The following is a 24,407-nucleotide window of genomic DNA, read 5'->3' on the forward strand; positions in this document are numbered from 1 at the left end:
AAACAACGTACCATCTGCAATAATAGATGCAGTGCAAACCATGGATCAATAGAAAATACCTGTAAGGTACAGAGCAGATAGCTGCCCATTACTGTCAGTGACAGCAGCCAATGTGTTTGCCACGTTCCATTTGACTATAAATTCTCGTATTATCTGTTCTGTTCAGATTGCACTAGAACCACACAAAATATGCATGACAAAATTCATAGCACTGAATTAAAATTGGGGGGACATGTTTTGGGGATTGTTTTTCCCTTTTAAGTTTCTTTGGCTTACTTTTCTTCAATTAGCTCAGTATAAATTGGTGTTTTCCTGGTTTGGGGTTTTTTTCCTATAATTAAATTATCCTCAGCCATGTTCTGTCATTTTCCAGTGGCTCATCACACTCAGCAGGCCACTGAAGTGAGTTGTTTTGGTTTGAGTTTTTTTCAGTTCGCTAGGATAAGGTAAAGGCACTTAAATTCCAAAGGCTTTACAGAATGGTTACAGAAATAGCTGGAGCAACAGTTCCAGCATTTTGGAGCAGAAAACCTGTCAGTATTTTCATTAAACAGGAAAATAAACATAATGTTTCAAATCCTACTGAGAAATACTTACAGAACATTCCTAGAAAATTCATAATTCCAAACCCAGAATAATAGAACCTACTGTACACTGACTGTGCTCACCTGGTATTTTCTTGTAAAATTCACATTTCTTAAATATGGCAAGTCAAGTCAATTCATAGCGCTTTATTAATCTGAACTTCTTGCTGGGAAGTAACAGCTTTTATTACCAAATATCATCATCAACAGTGAGAGTGACTATCTAGGTGTCTAACTAGATAATTTTATGTCCCTACTGTTTATGTCAGGCTTATCTTCCTTGTTTTCTTCATGTACTTATTCGATAAAAATCAATTTGGTTATGAGTACACGCAACATTCAGCTTCTGCTCAAGTTTACTACAGCTGCAGATACCAGAATACCCTATTACCACAAATAAGGATTTTTGTTTGCTGGGGTTTCTTTGTTTTGTTTTGTGTTTTACAATTTCCATTTCCAAAACCAGAGGCATGATGTGCCACCAAACAATTCTTCCTCTTAAACACCATAAACACCATCACTGAGAACTTTCATAAGAACGTGCTTAGTTAAAACTGAAGCATGTTAGTACTTGGAAAAAAGAGAAGAGTCACCTTCCAAGGTAGATTTCATGTGAACCATGGCCAAACTCACCTGCTCATTTAATACAAACTGACTCACAAACCAAGATTTCCCCCTAGAATCCTTCAAATCTATTGCTCAGTAGTTTCAGTCTAGTAAGAACTATTTCTGTGACAAATTATGTTCAAATATACCCTTTTCTCCCCCTAGACTGTATACAGAGAAAAATTAATTTTTCCAGTGTCAGTACAGAATTATTGCTAGCGATAACTTCCTTTTTTTACCAACCTTGAAAAACAGTTTTTCTATTAATTATAGACCTTCTTAAACCAAACCTGTCATACTAGCTTATAAAAAAACCAATACAGCACCCATAGCTCCCTGGTTAATAATCATCCTGTGTTCACTTCTTCAGTCTTTAAAGGAAAGAAAGAAAATGGTTATTACAACTGAAATGCATGATGTGTACTGTAGAGAAAACAACAAAAATCCAGCAGCACAGAGTCCCAACATGCTGAGCAAGGGAACATGGATGTTTAGGTCTTTTCTTCCCTATTACCACTATCTATTCCTCTCCTCATAGCAATACAAAGATCACTAGAACAGTGAATGACTGTTACAGAATGTTTCTGCTTTCATTATTTCCTGTCAGTAAAGGGCAGAACAGTCTTCACAGATTTCCTTAGCTAAAAATTATGTGTCCAAGTGTCCATACTGATTTCACTAAATTTATGAGCCTTTGATAAACCCAAGGCAATTGTCACACTACTGGAACAGACTGGGGTTTTCCTATAGATTTTTTCCTGTGTTTTTTCAATGGAGGTCTCCAAAAAGAACCTGAGAACTGGATGGTGAATAAAGTCTCAGTCGGTGTCCCTGTGTCACAGTGCTGTGGGGTTCATGCAACAGTATTCACTGCTCTGCCACTAGCTGTGAGGAAATTTGGGTTCCATTACTATGCTGGTGCTGCTCAGCTTATTTCCTATTTTTAACCAGATCAGAAATGCCATTCTTCAGCCAAGATGTTCACAAAACTGAGAACAAACTTGGAGGAAGCTGACTCTGTAGTGGACATTCACATCACTCCAGCCTAAAAAGCAGTCTCCACTCTGAAATCACTTCTGTAATCATGCAAAATTATAATGATCAACCTAGCACAGGTGGTGATGATTTTATTATTTATGAATGTCAATACATGGAGACATTCAGGGAGATGGGAGAATCCCCAGCTCTAGAATTTGCTCCAATGACAGAATGAATTTTCTATGCGATATGCACAGCATCTTCTTTGATAAACAAGCCAACCGTATCCTGGGCTGCATCAAAAGGAGCGTGACCAGCAGGTCGAAGGAGGTGATCTTGCCCCTCTACTCTGCTCTTGTGAGACCTCACCTGGAGTATTGTGTGCAGTTCTGGTGTCCTCAACATAAAAAGGACATGGAACTGCTGGAACAAGTCCAGAGGAGGGCCACGAGGATGATCAGGGGACTGGAGCACCTCCCGTATGAAGACAGGCTGAGGAAGTTGGGGCTGTTCAGCCTGGAGAAGAGAAGGCTGCGTGGGGACCTCATAGCAGCCTTCCAGTATCTGAAGGGGGCCTATAGGGATGCTGGGGAAGGACTCTTCGTCAGGGACTGTAGTGACAGGACAAGGGGTAATGGGTTAAAACTTAAACAGGGGAAGTTTAGATTAAGGATATAAGGATAAGGATATAAGGATATAAGGAGGAAATTCTTTCCTGTTAGGGTGGTGAGACACTGGAATCGGTTGCCCAGGGAGGTTGTGAGTGCTCCATCCCTGGCGGTGTTCAAGGCCAGGTTGGATGAAGCCTTGTGTGGGATGGTTTAGTGTGATGTGTCCCTGCCCATGGCAGGGGGGTTGGAACTAGATGGTCCTTTCCAACCCTAACTATTCTAACTATTCTAAGTGACACTGTGCTGTGTTCAGTTGCTTTGATACACGACAGGAAAGATTTGAATTGAGTATCTGAGCATGTGGTTTTGCTCAGTTCATATAAAACAGCACAATAGGTGGCTACAACATTTCCTAAAGCAAATGTTAAACACAACATGTTCTGTTGTTGGTTTTTTGGTTTTTTTTAAATGAGGAAACTGATACGAATGTTTACTGGATATTATCACAGCTCTGATGAGAAGGACCAGAGAGAAAAGGAAATTATGCACTGACTTGGAGAGAAGAGATACTGAGAACAAAATGTTCTGGCAGTGTATATGATACCACCACCTTCCGTGACTCAGGCATAAACTATGATATATTATAACTTCCTTTTTTTATGTAAAATTTCAGCTTTGAGGAGTCTAGGGTGAACCCAGATGTAGTACTAAAAACCAAAGTGGACAAATTTACCCACTTGGTGTTCTAGGCATGAAGCTCAGAAGCAAATAATTCTACTTCTCTGTGTAACCTTTTGATTATGCTACCAGGTTGGTCACTTGTGGTGAACCAAATGATGGTTTCCAGAAACAAAAAGGGTGTTGGGATCATTGTAGAGTTTTCTGCATTTAAATTAAACGGAACAATTTGATACTATTTCTGCCTATGGAAATTTCATAAATTGATTCTACTGCTTAGTAAGATGACAACAATAAAAGGTACAGGTTCTGTCTATTTATATCTAACTTCTATACTTTATACTACAGTGAAAAGATTATAATGTTCACAGTGGGACTGAGAGCATTGCACACAAGCCAATATACCTGAACTCCATTTTTAAATCCTAAGGATTCAAGAAAAATTCAGTAAGGTAGTCTTCAGGAAGTTACTGAATCATTGCATGCATGTATCTCAGGCTGCGAACAAATACCCTTTTTCTAGACAAGGGTAACTGCCTGTAGCACTCCCTCAGCTTTCATTGTTTCCTGAAAGCTACCACTTCCATCCAAGCCATGCAGCAGATCTGTTCATGTAAGCATGCCCTAATTTCTTTCAAGCAATATAAAGTAAGGTAATTAAAAATCAGTGATGCGAGGTAGCCTAGCTGATTTTCCCTGCAACTGATAAGCAATGGTCCAACACTAGAGCACTGAAACAGTAAGGGAAGTAATTTCTAGCTGGTGGGAGGTGATAAACTCTGCCCTGGTAAAGATGGATGCAGATAAGGAGGCCTATCTGCTGCTGTAATATGCTCCTTTGTAATGAGTGTTAAACTGCCAGTTTTCTGCAGCACAGTTACATACTCTGAAGCATGTTCAGGTTCTATATACAAAGGAAACTACCTTCAAATAGCTTTGTTTCTATTGTTATAGTAGTTAAATAAAAAATAAAAAAAGAAAGAAAGGAAAAAAGAAAAATTGATACAGTGGAAAGAAGCAGCCTTCTGGAATGACATTTAACTACTGTTTTATACAGGATTTCCTCCCATTCTGGATCTTTAATTCTTTACATATGAATAGCAGTCCCATTTTCTTTGCCCTGTGAAACATGACAGATTCTAGATAAAACATGCCAACCAAAGTAAAAAGCATGAGTTAGTGTTATAAGCACCACCTATGCACAATATGGGAAAGCTGCTTTTGACAAACTAGAGTAGTTAGGAGGCCAATGCAGAACTGAATTCCTAGGCAGAAATTCAGTTCTGCACAGGAAGGTAATCCCCACATTATATTTGTGCACTCAGGTCCTTCTCTCCAGATACTGTTGTCTCCTCACATTCACAAAGATTCTGACCTGCAGCAGCACCCACATGCTGCCTTACCCCAGGAGTACTCCTGTCCAGAGTATCACAGCGTCAAGCCCATTCAGCTTCCTCCCTTTCTACTACATGCCGTAATGCAGCTACTTGGGCAAGAGTGCTGAAATGATAACCATTATGATTTTACTCACACAGATGTTCTCATAAATGATTGCATAATAATTCTGATTACACATCTTCTGATGCTTTTACTTGTCACATCTACACTTTGCACAGAAGGGCTGGAAAAATATGCCATTCTGACATTGTTCTAGTGCTTTTTGTAGGCTTGCCATGTTCAGAAAGGGAAGCTGTTCACCAAGCAGAAAAAAAAATGGCTATCTGGATGTTCAGATGAGCCACCGATCTCTCTTGTGGGCTTGTGAATGTAAGAGATGGCAATTTGTTGATTCATAACAAACTGTTCCTTTCCCTCACAGTGCATTCATGAGACTTTCTGGCTCTGCTATGTCCTCTCTCAACCATTAAAAAGGAATGTGCTTCCAGCTTTCCTCTGAGAGTCTCATTAGATTTTCCCAGCCACTTCTACGAAGTTTCACATTGTTGCCCAAACACAAACGGTCTGTAACTATTTGGAGAATTTTTAACTTCAGAGCCTACATACTTTGTGCTAGTCAAATGAAGCCAGATTATAAAATCAGCTTTTCAGGCACTTTCAGAGATGTCATTCTATTAGCATGAGAAAAAGTACAGGAAGATTTGAGCGCGCTACGTTGATATTTTTCACAAAAGAATCTTAAGCAAATTAAAATGCAAATTTCTCTACAATCACTATTTTGGGGTGACAGACTTTTTGCTTAAGACTTTAGATGTGTCCTGCTTCCATTCTGATCTTCAGATGTGCAGTTTCTGGGAGCATATGCCTGCTCACTTCTGTGATGTCATTTCTTTCTTATTCTTAATGTTGACCTAGCAAATTTCTGAAGGTGTCTTTTTAGAAGCCAAGAGCAAATTAACCCATTAGAAAGAAAAGTGAATTTTCACATGTTGGCTGAGTGAACGGAATCAGATGAGGGCAAGAGTCACAGTTGCTCTACTCAGGAATGGGGGAATAGGACCTCTGAGTTCTCCGTTATCACCTCCATGGATGCACAGCTCCTAGGGCCAGGTCTGAGAGCAGGGGTTCCACCCTCACCAATACTGTATAACATCTACGTAAAATCTTCATGAGTCTTATTCCCTTACAGAGCAAGTATGACAGTGCATAAAGCTTGGCATCATAACATGCTACAACAGGCAGCACACCACTCCTGCTCAGCAAACCCCCGGCAGGGACCCTCCGCAGCTGAAAGGCACTAATGCTTACACCATCTAGCACCTCTAGGAGCAGTAATTTCTAATTCTGAATGCCTCCACTCTCCATGATGTATGTCTTCTCCCATTGTTTTCTGGTACATCCAGTCTTACATCTTTTTTGAAATTAGCTCCAATGTTGCAGCTGAACAGCTTAAGGTCACACAAAATTGATTTATGGGGACACATTCCTAAAGATCCCAGAACTAAGGCTTAAGGACATGAACCAAGCTCATGAAAAAATCTGCTAAATCACTGTAGTTCTCAAGGGAACAAAAATCTGTTCCCCTAATCATCTTCAGTGGCTGGTAATGCTTACCACAATGGGGCTCCTATCCTGAATAGGCCTCTGAGTACACCAGAATGCAAATAATAATTCTCAGAGTTATTACATTCAGGAAAATTACTCTGCTATACTAATGTGTGTGTTACATGTATTTTTTATATAACAGACCAAAAAGACTTGTCAAATGAGCATCTTAAAAGGCAAGTAGAAAGTAGATAGGCTCAATCTGATCATTTACACTGAGAAAGCAACACAGCATAAACACATCAGTTTGATTTACATTGATCACAATATTTTTCATTAAAATAATCTCTTTCCTTTTCATATTCCTTTCTTTCTTAACCAGTGATACAGTTGTACAAGGCTATCAGTGATTTCATCAGTGGTACTGCTCCTGGCCTTTTACCAGGTAACTAACATGTTCTACCTGTTGGTGGGTAGGTGATTTTCCTGTATCACAAAAATAGATAGGTGGAATCACTCAGAAGCACTGAAGACTACAGAATTTGGACACAAGTTTTCTTTCTCATGTAATAAAGTCTCAAAAACAATGTGTTTTTTCAAAGCCAAAGACCTTCTATAAGCCTATGTCTCTTGCCAGCAAATTTATTTCTTGCCACCATATTAATTAACTATCGCCACTATTAGGATTTTTCTAATATATGTTAGAATTAATTTCACCTTTATGTTTTCTGAGCTGTTCCCACAGGTGACTAGTTTGTAATGTTCAAGTGGCAGAAGGCAATGTGAAGGTTATCTAGAGGTTAACCTTGGCTTCAGAGAGGCTACCGTGCACATCTATGACAGGGAAATGAAATTAGTAACTTCACTGATCAACTAATACCTTACCCACAAAGCACATCCCCAAGAGTGTCCCACGAAGTTTTCAAAAAACATGTAGGTGAGGCCCTCAGTGATATGCTTTAGCTGTGGTCTTGGCAGTCCTGTGGTAATGGTTGGACTTGATGATCTTAAAGGTCTTTTCCAACCTAGTCTATCTGTCCTTTTTCTTCTAAGCGATAACTGGACTAGTTGGAAACTTGACATATCAGCCTACTCATTAGGGAGCCAAATCTGACATTATGAAATTCAACATTTATCACAGAAGGGACAAGCCTGCTATGAACTTCTCATGTGGATCTTGTGGGAAAGCATCCATGCTCCGAGATCCACTAACTAGCCAGTTGACTGTCATCTCCTTTTCACCAAAGCAGTTATAATTCAGTAATAACATATATACATATATTGTGCAGTTCACACTTCTCACTTCCTGGGCATGACAGAAACTAGGAAATCTAAAATCCAACAGTATAGTGGTCAGCAACCAAAGCTGTTAAGTGGACTCATGTTTCCAGGGCACTAAGCTCTAGTAGAGCAGAAAAAAATCTTGAGGTATAAGTCCACAAACTGGTCAGGACCCATGAAAGGTACTAAGTACTTCCAGCTCCCACTGATTTCAAAAGGAAGTCTGTAGGCCTTTAGTTACCCTTGCTATTGCATAATCAGCTCTGAACAACTTCCTTTTCACTATCTGACAACTGGTCTTTTCATTCTTTTTTTTTTTTTTTTGTGCTTTTCAGGCTGTCAGATTTAATATATCTCTTGTTTAATGATGCCATCCTTTTGGAAAGATTTCATACTTCCAATTTATAAACCCCATCAATTTATAGTAAAATTTAATATTGTCTATACTTGTTGAATTTTCTCCACTAAAGCAGATCCAGTTTGCTTTGCAAAGCAAACATGGCTTCAGCCCACTTTCTGCGTCCTGCCCTGTTGGATTCTGTTGATCAGCTCCTGGTGACAGAACAAAAGGCTGTTTCATTAACCATCCACCAGCAAATCTAATAACATGTGAAGAATTCAACAGCTCATTCATGGTTCAGTTAATTTATAATCACTTTCTCCCCAACGAGGTATCACAAGCAGAGATCAAAGAAGCTCCACAGAATGATATCTTTCTCGTATTCATACATTTGTGAAGCTGGAAGCAGTCTAGAGAGAATGAGCAAGAGCAGGTGATGAATTAAGACAGTTTGCACTTCCAAAATGTATTCATTTTCCCAATTACTTCATAATAGGTTTTAGCAATCTCTAAGACATTTTAACTGAAAAAAAATTGTGTGCACTTTCAGGTGTCCTAGAAAACAAATACATAACAATTGTACTATAATTCACTTTGGAACATAGTAATTTTGTTCATCAGTTTCCACATATTCGAAATAGGGAAAGCAACTTCATTCTTCAGAGTTTGGTTCATGACATTCTGCAACTGATAAAACAACAAACATGCAACTAAAAAATGATCCAACTGAAACCGAATGTTAGAATTTCCTTCAATCTGACATACTGTCGTCAAAGCCTAGAGACACAGGACTTCAGGAAAGGACTCAACAGATCAAACCAGAGACACTAAAAATCTGGTCAAAGAGAAACCAATACCAAATAATACAGGAGAAGAAAAAACATAATCAAAATATATCCAGGAAATTAGTGGTTTACTTATGCCTTCAAGTTTTATCAAGATTATCTGAACTACTGCCGCTGTTACCTCAGCATGTCGTTCACCTGCATTAAGAGCCGTGCTCTGGGCCTGTACAAAGAGTGTTCAGTGATGCATGGATGCACAGGGAGTATCTAGAAACATTCAAAGACATTTTATGCATATGGTCTATGAATATCAAATACTTGAACCTTCTAATACAAATGCCCAAAGGAATATTTCATTCATATTAAATGCTGCAATAACAAAGGGAATATCATATACTGTATCAAGTACATATAAGCACTGTAGTATTTATACATGGCATTTAACAATAGTGTATAGATTTTTATAAATATATATATATACATTTCTGTATGTGTATGCACTTTATACAACACCACATAAGGTAGTTATACAAATTACATAACTAATTATGAACCAAACTATGTTCAAACATATCATTAGGTACTACTTTACTGCCCTCTAATACTTCTCTACTGCTACTGGTTTCCAGATTTCTTGACTTGGAACAGCTCCAAAACCTACCATTTCTCTCTTCATCCCAAATTAAGAATTTTGCACCCAAATTTCAAATACTGCCAGAGGCCCAGACACGAATTGTCACTGTCACTGTAGTAGCAGGTTAAAATTCCAGCACTGTGTGCCCTTGCACCGTTCCCAAGAAGCGGCTTTATCTCACTTGACATTTAAGGCTTTGAATGGGCACATATCAGCTGCCCAACTTACTGGACCTTAGCCCCATGACTTTTAAAATACATTTTTGATCATTTTATACATCTTGTCTCCATGACTGGAATCACAGTGTGCAAAGGTGTCTGGCCTTATGGGTTAAAAGGATAAAGCTCCTAATAAAAGTTTTTTATGCTGTTAATCTTTTTAATGACTTTTTGCATTATAGAATGCATATAGTATTAAGTATTCCACAAAACAGTATCTTGAATAATAGTTTTCAAAGGACTCCTGGAAAGGCCTGCAGAGCTCAGCAACAGCTTTGCAATTTTTATAATGGCTCACCCCAAACTTCAGCTAACAAATCTTTGTCACACATCATGTGACCACTCTTTAAGAGTGGTCACTTAAGAGACAGTTGTACTAGAGGTATTAAACAAAAGTACTTGAAAAATTTCTGTGAACTATGGCTTAAGCAACAGCAATTACAATCTGGACTCAGGTCACCTGTACAAGGAAAACCATAACAAAAATTGTATGACAGCAATAATAAAAACGGGCTCAGTATGCAGAATCTACTTTAAAATATCTCCACAGTAAATTTCCCTTCCTCTTAAAAAGCCTAATTAAAAAACATCAGTATTTGGTAAGAAGTCTCATTTCTAGACAAAATTGCATAGAGATAACGTCTGTAAACAGTGTGCACTGCAGAGCTTTTGGAAGCTACAGGCATCCACTGTAAAAGATGAGTTTGGAGAAATTCAGGATACGCTTAAAATGATCAAAGCCTTTTGATACCATATCAGTGAAAACCATCAAACTCTAGCTTAGATGAACACACCTAGCGATTGTCAAAGCAAACAGTTCCTATGTGCTGCAAAACCAGGATTTCCCCTCAGCTAATCTGACTTAACTGAGGCTTTCAGACAAAAACAGGAAAAATAAAACAACACTATTAAAAAAAGACCAAAACCAAACACATACACACAAGAAAAAAAACAAACCCAAAACCAAAGGACACAATGGAAAAAACCAGGAAAATATCTGAGAGGCAAGAAAAAAGGAAACAAGAAGGAAGGGAGGAGAGGGTGATTTAAGCAAAATAAAGCTCCCAATAACACATCAATAGAAATTTTCACAGTACATCCTCTAAAACAGAGATTTCTTGGAAGTATGAAAACTTGAAGGGATCAGATGCCAAATCACCACTCTTAGACTGAGATCTTTGGATGCTTGCTTCTATTCCTTGAATTGAACAAAGGCCTCTATTGGTAGACTAGGATTCAATTATACTTAAGCTAGGCAGATTCCCCCACTTAACAAATGCGCTGCCTGGTACTGGAGAGCTGTCTTATCTCTTTGTATTTGTTACCACAGTTCTAAGGCTAAAATTCATTAAAATCCTCTCCCCCCCCCCCCCCCCCTTTTTCTTAACTGCTTTCCACTGCAACACTCAAACATCTTTTGTGCACCACTGACCACCACTGACCACTGAACGAAGGTTTCCCACAGCCTTTCTGCAAACTCTGAGACAGGCATTTATCTTTTCCTGAGTATCAAAATGGTGGCAAGCATAAATACTCACAAAGGGATTTTCTGAGAATAGCTAGTACCAAAAATTTGTAAGCAAATCTACAACACACTTACTTCCCTGTGCTGACAAGGCTGATTCTGCCTATGAACAGTGTCTGCACTTACAGTCACCACCCATCAGCTCAGCTCTGCCTTCTAGGAAATACAGCTACTATGCAGCAGTCTGGCCTGGAGCGCTGTGCCACAGCCTAGCGACTTGAGTTTGACTCAGTAACACCTTTCTGTACTAACATTCTGAAAATTCTAATGCTTCTATTTTCTCATTCTCGTAAATGCCCCGTTATTTTTTCCTGTGCTTCAAACACACGTTCTTGCTGTATATATTTCATTTGTCCTCATCCTAAGGAATGCTGAGATCCAGAATTTCTGACATAGCGGGTTGGCACCAGACATGTGATTTCACTGCAGGATCACACAGAAGAAAAAGTAAGGTCATGGAAAGAAAATGAACTCCCACTTCCAGCACAGCTATCCCTAAAATACAACCCCCAAAATGTCTTGTTTTTTGCAAGACTGGCTTTTTTAAATCAAAATTTACACCTGTCATGATAGTGTCAGTGTATGTGGAACAGTTCCAAGGGATATGCAGATAAGTAATAGACGTTTCCTCCTGGTCCCTTAGAAATAAAATTGAAGAAAACAGTGCTCTGAATCACAATCTTATAAGCAAGTACATGAACAGTTTTGAATTCTTTGGTCTATATTACCTGTTTAGGTCTAGTTCACCTCTTCCAGGGTAAGAAATTACTTGAATTTTACTAAGCTAAACAGGAAAATATTTTCATATCCATTTATAAAAACATTTTCTAGCCCAAACTAGATAAAAAGCTAAAACTTCAACAGCATCACAACTGCAAATCAAAGTTCAAACATTTCAACATAAATAAGCCTAATATGTTGTTGATCAATTCTGATTTCAACATTATTTTTTTAAAAGTAATGCCTGGTAGCTTTAATCAAAAAGAAGCGTGGCTATAGTGGATGAAACCCAGACTCCATCTAGTTCGATCACCTGAGCACTGCCCAAAAGCAGATGCATATTCAGCAGAGGACATTGACACATAGCACTTCCCCCATGTACTCTCCCAGCCATCAACCATTTTCAGTTCATGGATCTCCTGAGTAAGTGGTGGTGTCTATGTGTATAGTAATCCTTACTGGACTTCTCTTACACAGATACTTCCATTTTCCAACTAACCTCAGACAAATGCTTGATACCTACATCACACCTAGTAAGGAATTCCACAGATTAACTACATGTCTTGAGGAGAACTCTTTCATTATCTTTTGCTGTCAAAATATTTTATCAAAATAATCCTTACATTTTGTACTGAGAAAGACATACAAGTGATCCATGACATCCATGATTTTATAGACCTCTGTACCATATCCCTCTTAGCTGTCTCTTGGCTGAAGAGTCCTAATCTACTTAGCTTCACATTTGGTATTATTCATTTGCCCCTTCTACTGATAACATCCCACAGACAAATACATTTTGTACAGGCAGATTGAGATTATTTCTTCTTTTTTTGCTTTTAATATCAAGAAAAAGGAAATTCAAGTTCAAAATCAGGCATCTGAACACCTTGGCAGAAACCCTTGCCAAAAAAATTGAGTCATGCATATATTTGAAAGGAAGCATTTTCATGAAGGGTAAAAGTATTTTTCCCAACATATACCTGCTTTTAACTTACTTGAAACTATGAAAGTTTCGGTTAGGTAACAGATGGGAGATGATTACTTGTAACACTAATTTATAGTAGCAATTTGAAATCTAGATTATGTGCTAGTCCAAAACATTATTTCCCGGAAAGCCATATTGTAATGATTTCCAATATTTTTTTTTCAGGAAATTCTGATTAGACTGGTGTTCTAATTTCAATTTAGCACATTGCACAAGTAGCACTTGAATGTTCTCATTTATAAGTGTTTTACATGAGAAAACTAGGAGGACAGCATATTTGTCACTCTGTACCTAATGCAAGCTGTCCAATAGCTGTGTAGTTGGTGCCTCCTTCTGCACCCTTTGAGAGAGATTTGAGTGTTTTGTTCTGCACAGGGCATCAGCCCAGAGCCCAGCAGCTGAGCTCTAAACAAAGACGCACTGCTGGTTTCTTTGTGCACTGGTTGCCCTGTACTTTTGCAACAGTCTCAAAAGCTTGTTTATTATTGTACTGAAGATTAATTAATGGAGAACTAATATTTTTAAATTATGTTATAATGAAGGATAGAAAAGAGGAAAAATTTGTTTACCTAACTTAATCAGACACGAAAAGAGATATCAAGCTTTTGAGATCAGTGTTCTTCCATGAAGTTTTCATCTGATATAAAAAGACAAAAGGAACAGTTAACAGTTTGGAGGGTGGGTGTTATTGCTTTGCCTTCTGTTCTAACCATCACTTCAGTACTTGATTCTAAATAAAGGACATGTGAAAAGCTTTGTAGTTTCACTAGTAAAGAAGGATTTTACAGGGAAAAGAAGATTAAAAGAGTAAGGCACAAGAATGAAAGAAAAAAAAAAAAAAAAAGGCAATTCTTTGGAGAATTTTGAGACAATCCAGTGTTCAAAACCAATGACAAATAGAATCACAGAATCATAGAATCATAGAATAGTTAGGGTTGGAAAGGACCTTAAGATCATCTAGTTCCAACCCCCCTGCCATGGGCAGGGACACCTCACACTAAACCTCTCACCCAAGGCTTCGCCCAACATGGCCTTGAACACCGCCAGGGATGGAGCATTCACAGCCTCCCCGGGCAACTGATTCCAGTGCCTCAGCACCCTAACAGGAACGAATTTCTTCCTTATATCCAATCTAAACTTCCCCTGTTTAAGTTTTAACCCGTTACCCCTTGTCCTGTCACTACAGTTCCTAATGAAGAGTCCCTCCCCAGCATCTCTATAGGCCCCCTTCAGATACTGGAAGGCTGCTATGAGGTCTCCACACAGCCTTCTCTTCTCCAGGCTAATTTAGTTAGAGGAGAAATAAAAATACATTCTCTGCAATTAAGTAATACATGTAAATAATAAACAGATAATTTAGAGGAACTCACAGGTGACTTAAGAGACCTTAGTTTTGACTTCCTTGTCTTGCCTGGGATCCTGGAGCAATCAAAGACCCAGAATTCCCTTCACATCCCACCTCCCCAAGCTCACAGGTTTAGAGTACTCACTTAGGAACTACATGAGATGAAGCTTTCAGCTGTCAGTCAATGGCATACAAAAGCCTTCAACTGGCATAAACAATAAAAATCAGCTCACATGTAAGTACCTTAAATAACGAATCTCAATAAAACAGAGAATGGACCACACCCCGCTTGAAGGTAGTGCTGTAAATCAGTAACATAAAAGCAAACAAATGCCAGCCTAATGTTTCCAGTCCATTCCCATCACTGTTTTTTATTGGATACATTTTTAAATAGCAGAATTCTGATCCTGATTTTGTGCCTGCTACTATACAAAAAATATTGCCTACAGCAGCTTATAAAATGTTCAGGTAAGCATCAAGCAACTAAAACATACAATTTATCTACATTTTACACACTAGTGCTTAAATTTTGTAGGATTTTTAGATTTAGGAGTCCATTACAATGTATATTCTTAGAGCCTACTATTTCTTTGTGTCATTTTGTGTCAGTTGCAGCAAATGGCTTTCCCTAGTAAGCACACAGTCTGGAAGTTCTGACAGGCACTACAAAACAAAGTAAGAGGCATTACTGGAGAGGATATTCCATATCCAACATGAACACCAACAACTATGCTTCAAGCAAGAATAGCTCTAAGGGAAGCATTTGTCAGATTAAGACCTCTGAACACTCCCATGTCATTTGCTCTTTTTTTTAACTGATAAAACCCCCCTAGAGCCCCCCAGAATTCAATTCCCCCTATGGAATTGAACAGATCTGTGATGCACTTCACTTTCCATGGCCCAAACAAAAACCATTAACACATCAGTGCCTTTGCTCAATTTCAGAACAGAAATTTCACAAATTTGTTCCTTAAATGTGACCAGTTGGATATTGGTCACACTAAAATAACAACACAATATGTAAGCACTCTTTTGAAAACATTTACATGAATGAAAAGCAGTAAAAACCACCCAAAAGATACTGAAGACTTATTAAAGCTCAGACAAATCCATTCATGACATGAATGGATGCTGCAGTAAGAGTGAAAAGGCAATTAGAAAAAATGTGCTGTGTGTAGGTAGAGGCCTGTGTATTCACATGCTCACATGTATGATTTTTTTAAGTAAACTTAACATACCAGCAACCCAAAGTTCAGCTGCCATTCATAACTTTTCAATTGCCCATGGATTAGGTGAGTGTCACTGAAACCTCCTTTTTAACCCTCTTCAGTGACACCTTATTGAGAAACTCTTCCTGTAGAGTTTCATGACAGGAAGAAGGATGCTGAACATTAGTTTTCTTCACCAGAAAAGCTACTTTCCTTAACTGGGAACACCAATTCTAATCAAAGTTTTTATGCTTTACCATAAGCCAAATTTAAAATGTATGACTTTCAATATTAAAATTTTGCTCTTCACCTTATATAGTCCTACCACACTTTGTCCTCATTCCTGACACCTTTAAGCAAATTCTGTGGTGTGAAGCGGATATTTTGTAATTATATTATTATGTGAAGACATGCTATTGAAAGAAATTCATTTAGATTCTGGATCACTCACCTGCCCCCTACATTCTGATATTTCCTGGTTTCAAACCCTGGCCAGTGTCCTGGTCCTGACTAAACCACACAGCTTGGTGTCATCAGCAAGTTTGCTGAAGGTGCATTCATTCCCACTGTCCATGTCACCAAAAAAGATGTTGAATAATGCTGGTCTCAACACTGATCCCTGAGGATCACCACTTGTCACTGGTCTGCATTTAGGCACTGATCCACTGACCACAACTCTGAGGGTGACCATCCAGCCCAGTGGTCCATCCATCAAATACATGCATCTCTAGTTTAGAGACAATGATCTTGTGCGGGACAGAGCCAAACACTTTGCACAAATTCATGTAGATCACAATCAGTCACTCTTCCCTTAACCAAATTAAGTCAGCTTAAGCAATCACTCACCTGAGTAAGGGCTAACTTTTCAAAGAGAAACTTTCAACATTTCAGGAAGATCTTGGCCCTCTTAGCTACTTAGCACAGGAAAATTTTTAGCAGTTCTATGTTGTTGTTTTTGTAAACTAACCTATGAAACTTTGCAGTTCCCTTCAATCATGTCACCGAGTCACTGGTACAGCATTTTTAGCAAAAGTCTGTTGTAGAAGCCAAACTCTTCAGACTATTTTCTTCTCCAAGTCATCACATGGATTAACAGATTGAAGCAGTTTTGTCTAGTAACACACCAGATTCTGTTGTAACTTTTAATTTTTGACAGCCTTGAAGAAGTTCAAACTGTATTTTTAATCTCAGACTTACTAGCAAGCCAAAAGCTCACTCATTAAAGCACCACAGCACTTTCACAGTCCATATATAAAGAAAAAAGCTATTTATTAGACTTGTTTTCTGTAGTATGCACAAACAATACGGAAAGTGACAAAGAGCCTTTGCTTTGCAGAAACAGAGCGAAAGGAAGATTAAAACAAGGCATAAAACAAAGAAAGGATGTGTACAATAACAGGCACAAGTTTGTTTTTCTTTGTGCTAAAAATAGAGCACAATACTTATCTTTGTGTAAGGAGTACTCCCCAAAGCCTGAAAATGACAGAGGTAGAGAATATCACCGTAATTAGAACTCTAATTTTCAGTTCTTTATCTAGATTCACTTTCTCCTAATATTACTTTCTTCAGAAACTGAGTCCACTCCCAGCAAAAAAAAAAACCAAACAGAAACACTGTTAAACAGACATTGTAACAGAGAAATTATCAGACTCAGTCCTAGCCAGTTACCACAGTTAAAAGCGCCATTATGAAGCATGTGGAATATCAAAGCTAAGAATTTTGACAGCTAAACCTTCACGATCTATCTTTGAAGCTTATGAAATTCCAGCTCTCATAAAAGGCTGAACAACTTTATACAATAATGTTTCCTAGCCAGGAAACATAACATTGCCTGCAGTTACTTGGAATGTACAATAATTAGGGACAAGAGAAAACAGTGCACATCCAGCGCAGTTCAGCTTGGGAGTTTTCTTGCCAGAATTGCCATTCACTTAACCAAATTAAATGTGTTGTTTGTATCATGTCATATCATTATACTAAAATAAAAACCTGAATAAAATTTCTAACAAGACTGACATGTAGCAAAAATAGTCTGATGTAAATCCAGCACGCTTTCTCATTAGGATTCCTTGTACTGTGCACTATAACATGCTACTACTGCAAATATATGAGTATGGGAGTTTTCCATCACCAAAATTGCTTGCAGGATAAAGGCTCATCTATAAATGCATCAGAAGTACCTTGTAAACAAGACAACGTCAGAGAACCTCAGGATACATTTCCAGATAGAATACAGAAATAAATACGTTATGATTTTAGATGGTTTCTGAAAGCACCTCCAGACATGAGTTGTGATGTACAAAAGAAATGAAATGCGCTGACTTAGAAGAAAAAATACAGTATTTCTAATACTAATGGCGTATTAAAGCACTTTCATGCAAGATAAATTCAAGAACTAAAATTTAACTAACATGAGTTCTGTCCAACACAGATAATTTAACTTCTTTCTCAGTGAATAAAATACTATACACACTGCTCTGTATGTTGTTAATAATAACTTACTAGTACTAAACATCCTCTCTTCCTACCCACAACATCTTCCTTGATGCATCTTGGGATTATGTTTTCCTTTCTCACACCCAAATCACAGCAGTGACTCAGTTTTGTTATGGATTACTACAGTCAAGTGTTTTTCCCCTTATGTCACTTCCAGTTTATAAGCCCCATTTTTAAAGAAATTGCTATCAACTGCATGACTTTGGACTTCATAGTACAAGATCTCTGCCTGGTTCTGTTGTTATATTTTCAAGGCGATCTAGCTCTTAGTGTTTAACATTTTGCTCTCTGCAGTATTAGCAAACGCCTCCCAAATTTTGACAGCCTTTTATCTTTCCTGCTTCTTTAATGAAAATAGGAAAACAGGATTAGCCAAAAAACAGTTGCTGAGGAACTCCATTAGTAAACTCTCTCCACTCAAAGTTTCTTTTCCAACACAAACAACTGTAACCTCTTCATTTGTCCAGTCCATCAAAACTTGACTTTTTTCTACTAATGTCCATTTTTTTTCTAGTTTAGGAATAATTCATTACATAATTTTCAGATAACTAAAAGAGTCTGAAGTCTTATTAGAATGAAACACCAGGCCTGCATGTCACAATGTGTTTTTGTAAGCTTCTGCTTTATTTTACTTCTTTTTCCTTTACTCAGGCAATTTCTCTACATGTATGTTCTTCCTTTTAAGCTCATAATGTTGATGAGAACACAGTTCACTTTGCCCCCACTTTCTTAAATACAGACAGCATCCCAGGTTGTTAACAGACATTTCCAAAAATGCTATCCTATATGTACCAAGCTATTTCATCTAAAAACAAAACCACCAAAAACACTGCAACTCGAACAAGACCATTTCATCTTGCCTTTTTAGAGAAAAAGAATCATGTATTATGTGTTCTGTCATTTTAAGCAGTAACCTAAGTTTCCAAGCAGAGTTATAACCCTGAATAAAGTGGTTGTTTTAGTGTAATGAAGCTTGCTCAACAATTACTAGCAAATGCACATTAGTAAGATATGCCCTGCAGAGTTAACAGCCTATGAATGTGCTTGCCTGCGCAAGCACTAACATTGTAAAGTCACAACACCTGTGCTGGGTTATTAAAATACTTATGCATTCTATAAGGGCACACAGTAATGAGATCAAGATTTCCTGTGTAATTGTTATTGCTCAAATAGATGGACTTGGAGGCACATTTAGACCATCTCTAATTTTGAAAGAAACCACTATTTAGACCCAAAATGTACAGCTTAGGCCCACCTGGAGTAGTCAGCAATTATACACAGCTAAAGTTTCAGTCTTACTAGTTTACTCTGTCTTATAAACTGTGTTTCACTAGTTAACTTCTTCCATCCTTACAAATCTCATTTCAGTGGCACTGGAATCGCAGAGTCTGCACACTAGGACAAAGAAAGATCACCAAAACTTTGCAACCAAATTTCGACTCTATACAGATGCAACTAAAGAAGACTGTCGGATTTTTTATAATCAGTTGGAGACTCTTGATAAATGCAGTTTCAATGCCTCTCTTCCTCTGGTGATAATAGTCCATGGCTGGTCGGTATGAACTCACATTTTATGTTTAATTCAAACTACATGTGATTTGATATACTTTCCTTCTCTTCATGCTTCTGCCAAAAGTAACTTCAGAAGAAAGCTTGTGATTAGAAAGATAGTGGATTCCCCCGGTAGCAAACATGGCTAGAAACAATATAAAGAGGCTATTACCCACCAGGATTCTGAAGGAAATCTACAGGCAATTTTTCTTATGGGAGTCCCATGCCAAGAATTAGGGTCAGCCCTGATCTAAAGCAGAGAGTTCAAACAAGCTGAATTAATGTGCTATGCTTCTAGAGGACTAAATACCAGACTCATTTCTCTGATATGTTCACTGCCATACATTTATACACTTAGTGGAAAGTGCACACAACCTCCCCACACCTTTCTCACAGATACACCTTTAAAGAGAGCTTCTCACTAAGACCCTTCAGCTGAAAATGAAGCCTTCATTGTCAATGAATTATCACTGAACTGCTTCCAGTTAAACAGAAAAAAAGAAAATCTCCCATGAAAACCTTTCTCAAAAGCCTAGCATTAGCACTGCTGTACTAATGGGACCTTTGATCAGCTGCTTCTCAGCTGCTGAAACAAAGGTAGGATAAGAAATAGCATCATTTAAACAGATCCTTGATTCTCGTAGAACCCATGCCATCACAACAAGGGAGCAAAATGGATCTTTTTTTGAACATCTGCAAATACATAAAGAAACTCTGGAAAACACCCTTGATGTATAGAACTTCCCTGACAAAAAAACAGCAGAGCTGACTTTGGATGAAATATTGCCCTAGATTACTTTGGCCAAATCTCCCAAAACAGAATTTGTTCAAAATCTATACCCTCCTCAAAGACAAAAACCATGTACGTGACTGCAGCTGTTGCCATTCACGTTAACTCAGTTTGCAGATATGCAGGGCTCTTAGAGGAACATGTATGGAGACCCAGAAGTGCAACTCCCAAATTCTGTTAAAACACCAGAAGAGATAAGATGTTCTATCAGTTGAGGAAATTGATGCAAGAGCAATCATCAGGGACTGCAGGTGATAGGATAAGGAGTAATGGGTTTAAACTTAAACAGGGGAAGTTCAGGTTAGATGTAAAGGAAGAAGTTCTTCACTGTGATGGTGGTGAATCACTAGAACAAGCTGTCCAAAGAAGTGGTAAATGCTCCATCCCTGGCAGTGTTCAAGGCCAGGCTAGACAGAGCTTTGGGCAACGTGGTCTAGGCTGAAGCGTCCCTGCCCATGGCAGGGGATTGGAACTGGATGATCTTAAGGTCCTTTCCAACCCAAATCATTCTATGATTCTATGAATTCTGAATAATTCTGCTCGACCAAATCTCAGAATGGAATGGCTGTAGAAGTAATGCCTGCTGGTCTGCAATCCTCCAGGTTCCCTCCTTCTCCAACCCTTTTAATTTAAATACACAGGGGACATCTGTTCTTGAATGAAATCAGAGATTTTCTGGGCATTTCTTTCTTTTTAATCAGTAAATCAGTAATACCAATGATCTCAGGATGAGTGTAAATATTTTGGGACATCATTTCACTGATAACAGTTCATATTACAAGACAAATTATTATACACTTATATTCTATATTTTTTTGTCCACCAAAACCTAAAGACTCTCAGCACTGAAGCGTGCTGTAGCCCCCAAAATCTAGTTATCAGCATACACACTCCTTCTTTATATTATGTTTTTCGTTTCCATGAGCTTTTAATAAGAACTATTTGGCAGAGACTGCTTTACAGTAAGAATAGGTGCTTTTTGTTTGGTTCTTTTTTTAATAAAACAGGTGGATGGAATATTAGAAAGTTGGATTTGGAAAATGGCAGCAGCTCTGAAGTCTCAGCAAAAACAAATTAATGTGATCGTTGCAGACTGGCTTGTATCTGCTCACCAGCATTATCCCATTGCTGTACAGAATACACGCTACATAGGGCAGGAGATAGCAGACTTCCTGGAATGGCTGGAGGTAAGAGCCATCCATGTTTCTCTGGAAAAGACCTATTTATCTGTTCTTATGCTTCTGCCACCTTTGTGAAATACTATGCTGATTAATGATGTTCTTTTCAATACCTTATATTTCTTTAATACATTGAAAGCTTTTCTTCCATAAACTTTCATATGACTTTATAAAACTTCCATTATGCAAGAGAAAAAAAAAGCAAGTGCTCTTGCTTATTAAAATATTTTTTATATATTTTTAGAGGTGAGAGAGTTTCATGCTATTTTAGCTTTTCAGTTAGCATGTGTCCAGACAGCTGAGAGTCCCACACTTTGAAAGCATATACACATAATCATTTGGAAGTAGTTATTCAGTAAAATGGGGTATGTTATCTGCGCTTTTATCTTCTACTTTTAATGCAGAATTCAGGAATGCCATTGTGTCTGATTTTTGCCTCAGCTCCTCAAAGATTATTCTAAAATTAGAGATCCAGAATGTAAAGGGAGACCTTTCGAGCAGACAGACACGCCACACAAACAAGATGACAGGGAAGGAGCAGTGAGTATAGAGCCATGTTAACATAGCAACTACTTATCAAAACTACTATATAGGGAGCTGTGGCCATGGCTAGACTGAAAAGGCTGCAGACAAATCTGCAAGGAATCACTGGTCTCTAGGAATATTCAAGAAAACACAGAACGGAAACACTAGAACAAGAATCACTCATACGAACCAGGCAACTGTTATTTCATCTATCTCCAGTAGTAATTCAAGTTACCTAATTTGAAATTAAATTATACTTCTGGACCTCACAATGATTTTCTTAATACATTAATTTGAATATGGTGAGGCCTACGGTGAAAGGGAAATACATTGCATACACTGCAAAGCTAAAAGATTTGTAGCAAATACTGTTGAATGGATAAGCTGCTTTCAAAAGGAATGGCAGGACTAGAAGAAACTGTCAGGTACCATGCCCAGTTAGGGACAACAGGCACAGAAGAGAAGGCAGAAGAGCCAGAGTCACTATTTTTTTTGTCGTGACATTAAAACAAACCTTAGCTCTTGGTCAAATGTAGTTTAAGTTGAGCCTAAAGTCATATTTTGAAGCTGTTTAATTATTGAATGAATGAAATGGTGGACTTTGTTCAGTTCCCAGGAGGACACACCACGTTGTCAACAATTAAAGACAGTCTGTGATTTCTCCAGTGTCAGCAAACAAATCGAGGTCTGAATAAACAATTCCTTGCTCCAGCACTGTAGGTAGCTTCTCTTTACCACAGTATGTTCTAGGATTTAAATATACCACAAATTTTCACATCATTCAACTGAGTGCATTCAAGCTGTAAACCTTCCTTTTGTTGAAAAGCACCCCTCCTGAGTTTAACAGTGAAAACCCCTTTCATTCTAACTGTCCTAACTAGATAGTTATGCTTCTGTTTACAGGCTGGCGAGAATTTGGAATATCCTCAGTGGTTGTAGCAAAAACTGCAGTGCTGTGCAACATTTTAATAAAGAACAAAATCAAACTAAATCTCAGTGCTCTTACTCCAGGAGTTAGTAGGGGAACTCTTTACAAGTCAGAAAAACTTTGAGCCTTGCAGCTCACATGAAATGCTTCAGATCTAGATAGTATTGATTAGGTAGGAAGACAGGCTTGAGTCTGATTCTGCTTCAGTAGCTTGGTTTCATATCTGATATCTAGTTTTGTACAAACCAATTCAAGAAACGCCACTTCTGTATCACTTAGCATGTCTGATGCTACTTTGGCTTATGCTAGAGTCTCAGGCAAAAAAAGCGAGGCACTTTCTATGAAGGATTGTTTTACACTGAAGTTAAAGGACAGATACCCATATTTTATACTCATAGGAAAGTCAAATGCTGCAGACAAAAGGCAATGCACTTTTGCACCACTTGCAACAAACAGCACCAAAAATCCTGCTGTCTGCGTTCATGGTTTTCCAGAAAACAGCAAGTAAGTAGCAGTACTCAAATGTGTAGTGTTTTCCTGCTGCATGAAAAGGAGGCAAGGAATAACATTCAGACAGGGGAAAGATTCAGTGCATGATCCACACACCTCGTTTGACTTCCATCATGAACATACACATTTCCTGTGTTGTAATTCATGGTATTCCTAGCTTGTAGTAAAGTATTTCACTGTCTACATTTCACATTTTCTGCATCTAAATCAAGCTGCCACTGTCTTCCAGGAATCCATTCAATTTTCCAGAAGCAATGCTCATCTAATTGGATACAGCCTAGGAGCTCATGTTTCAGGATTTGCTGGAAGTTTTATCAGTGGTACGAACAAGATTGGAAGAATTACAGGTAAGAGACATAATTTTAAGAAAGATAACAGTCGGTGGATTTAAGTTACACAGATATTTTACATATCAATATCACATCAACATGTAGCTGTTGAATAGCAATATTTGCCACAGTTTAGAAGATTCAACCCATTGCTTTAGAAATTAAGAATTAGGAAATTTAATTAATCACTTTCCAAAATGAAGTATCACCATATGTTGTATCCCTAATAGATGCTTAAATTAAACAAGTTAGCACTTGATTGTTTTCACACAGGCAAATACACATCACTAGTTTGAAGTTCCAATTCTCATCTTGGATTCATTGCCACATATCACAGTTCCTTATACAACAGCTCTTGTGACAGTGCCTGCATGCCAAGAAGCTGATTTTACACTATGTGGCATATTACACCTGTGTGTACACTGAAGGACTTCAGTTCATCAGTGCTGCTTGTGCAAAGCATATTAGTATATCAAACCTCAATAAGTAGAAAACATTTAACCACATTAAAACATATTTTGTGTAACATCTATACGCATTCTTCAGTATAAAGTACTCAGACTTGTAACAATAAGCTCGAATACTTCATAGTGTAAAAGCTATTTAAAAAAAAAAGTAATTGCATGCCTTGAGGGTGACATGCCTGCTTGCAGCCTGTG

The 24,407-nt window shown here is 38.1% G+C and overlaps 1 protein-coding gene across 2 annotated transcripts in view; it reads left to right on the plus strand.

Annotated features, from left to right (window-relative positions):
* The window catches only part of LIPC (lipase C, hepatic type), a 54,437-nt gene that overhangs the window by 18,770 nt on the left and 11,260 nt on the right, over positions 1-24,407 (plus strand). The window contains exons 3-6 of one of the 2 annotated variants that reach the window (XM_065688531.1): positions 6,783-6,845; positions 19,306-19,493; positions 21,286-21,465; positions 23,649-23,766. In XM_065688531.1, coding sequence (XP_065544603.1) covers positions 6,783-6,845; positions 19,306-19,493; positions 21,286-21,465; positions 23,649-23,766 — 549 coding nt within the window. The remainder of the gene's footprint in view (positions 1-6,782; positions 6,846-19,305; positions 19,494-21,285; positions 21,466-23,648; positions 23,767-24,407) is intronic. The other variant, XM_065688532.1, reaches the window with a different exon arrangement.

This window comes from Lathamus discolor, chromosome 8, assembly GCF_037157495.1.
Source record: "Lathamus discolor isolate bLatDis1 chromosome 8, bLatDis1.hap1, whole genome shotgun sequence".
In the NCBI taxonomy this organism is placed as follows: domain Eukaryota; kingdom Metazoa; phylum Chordata; class Aves; order Psittaciformes; family Psittacidae; genus Lathamus; species Lathamus discolor.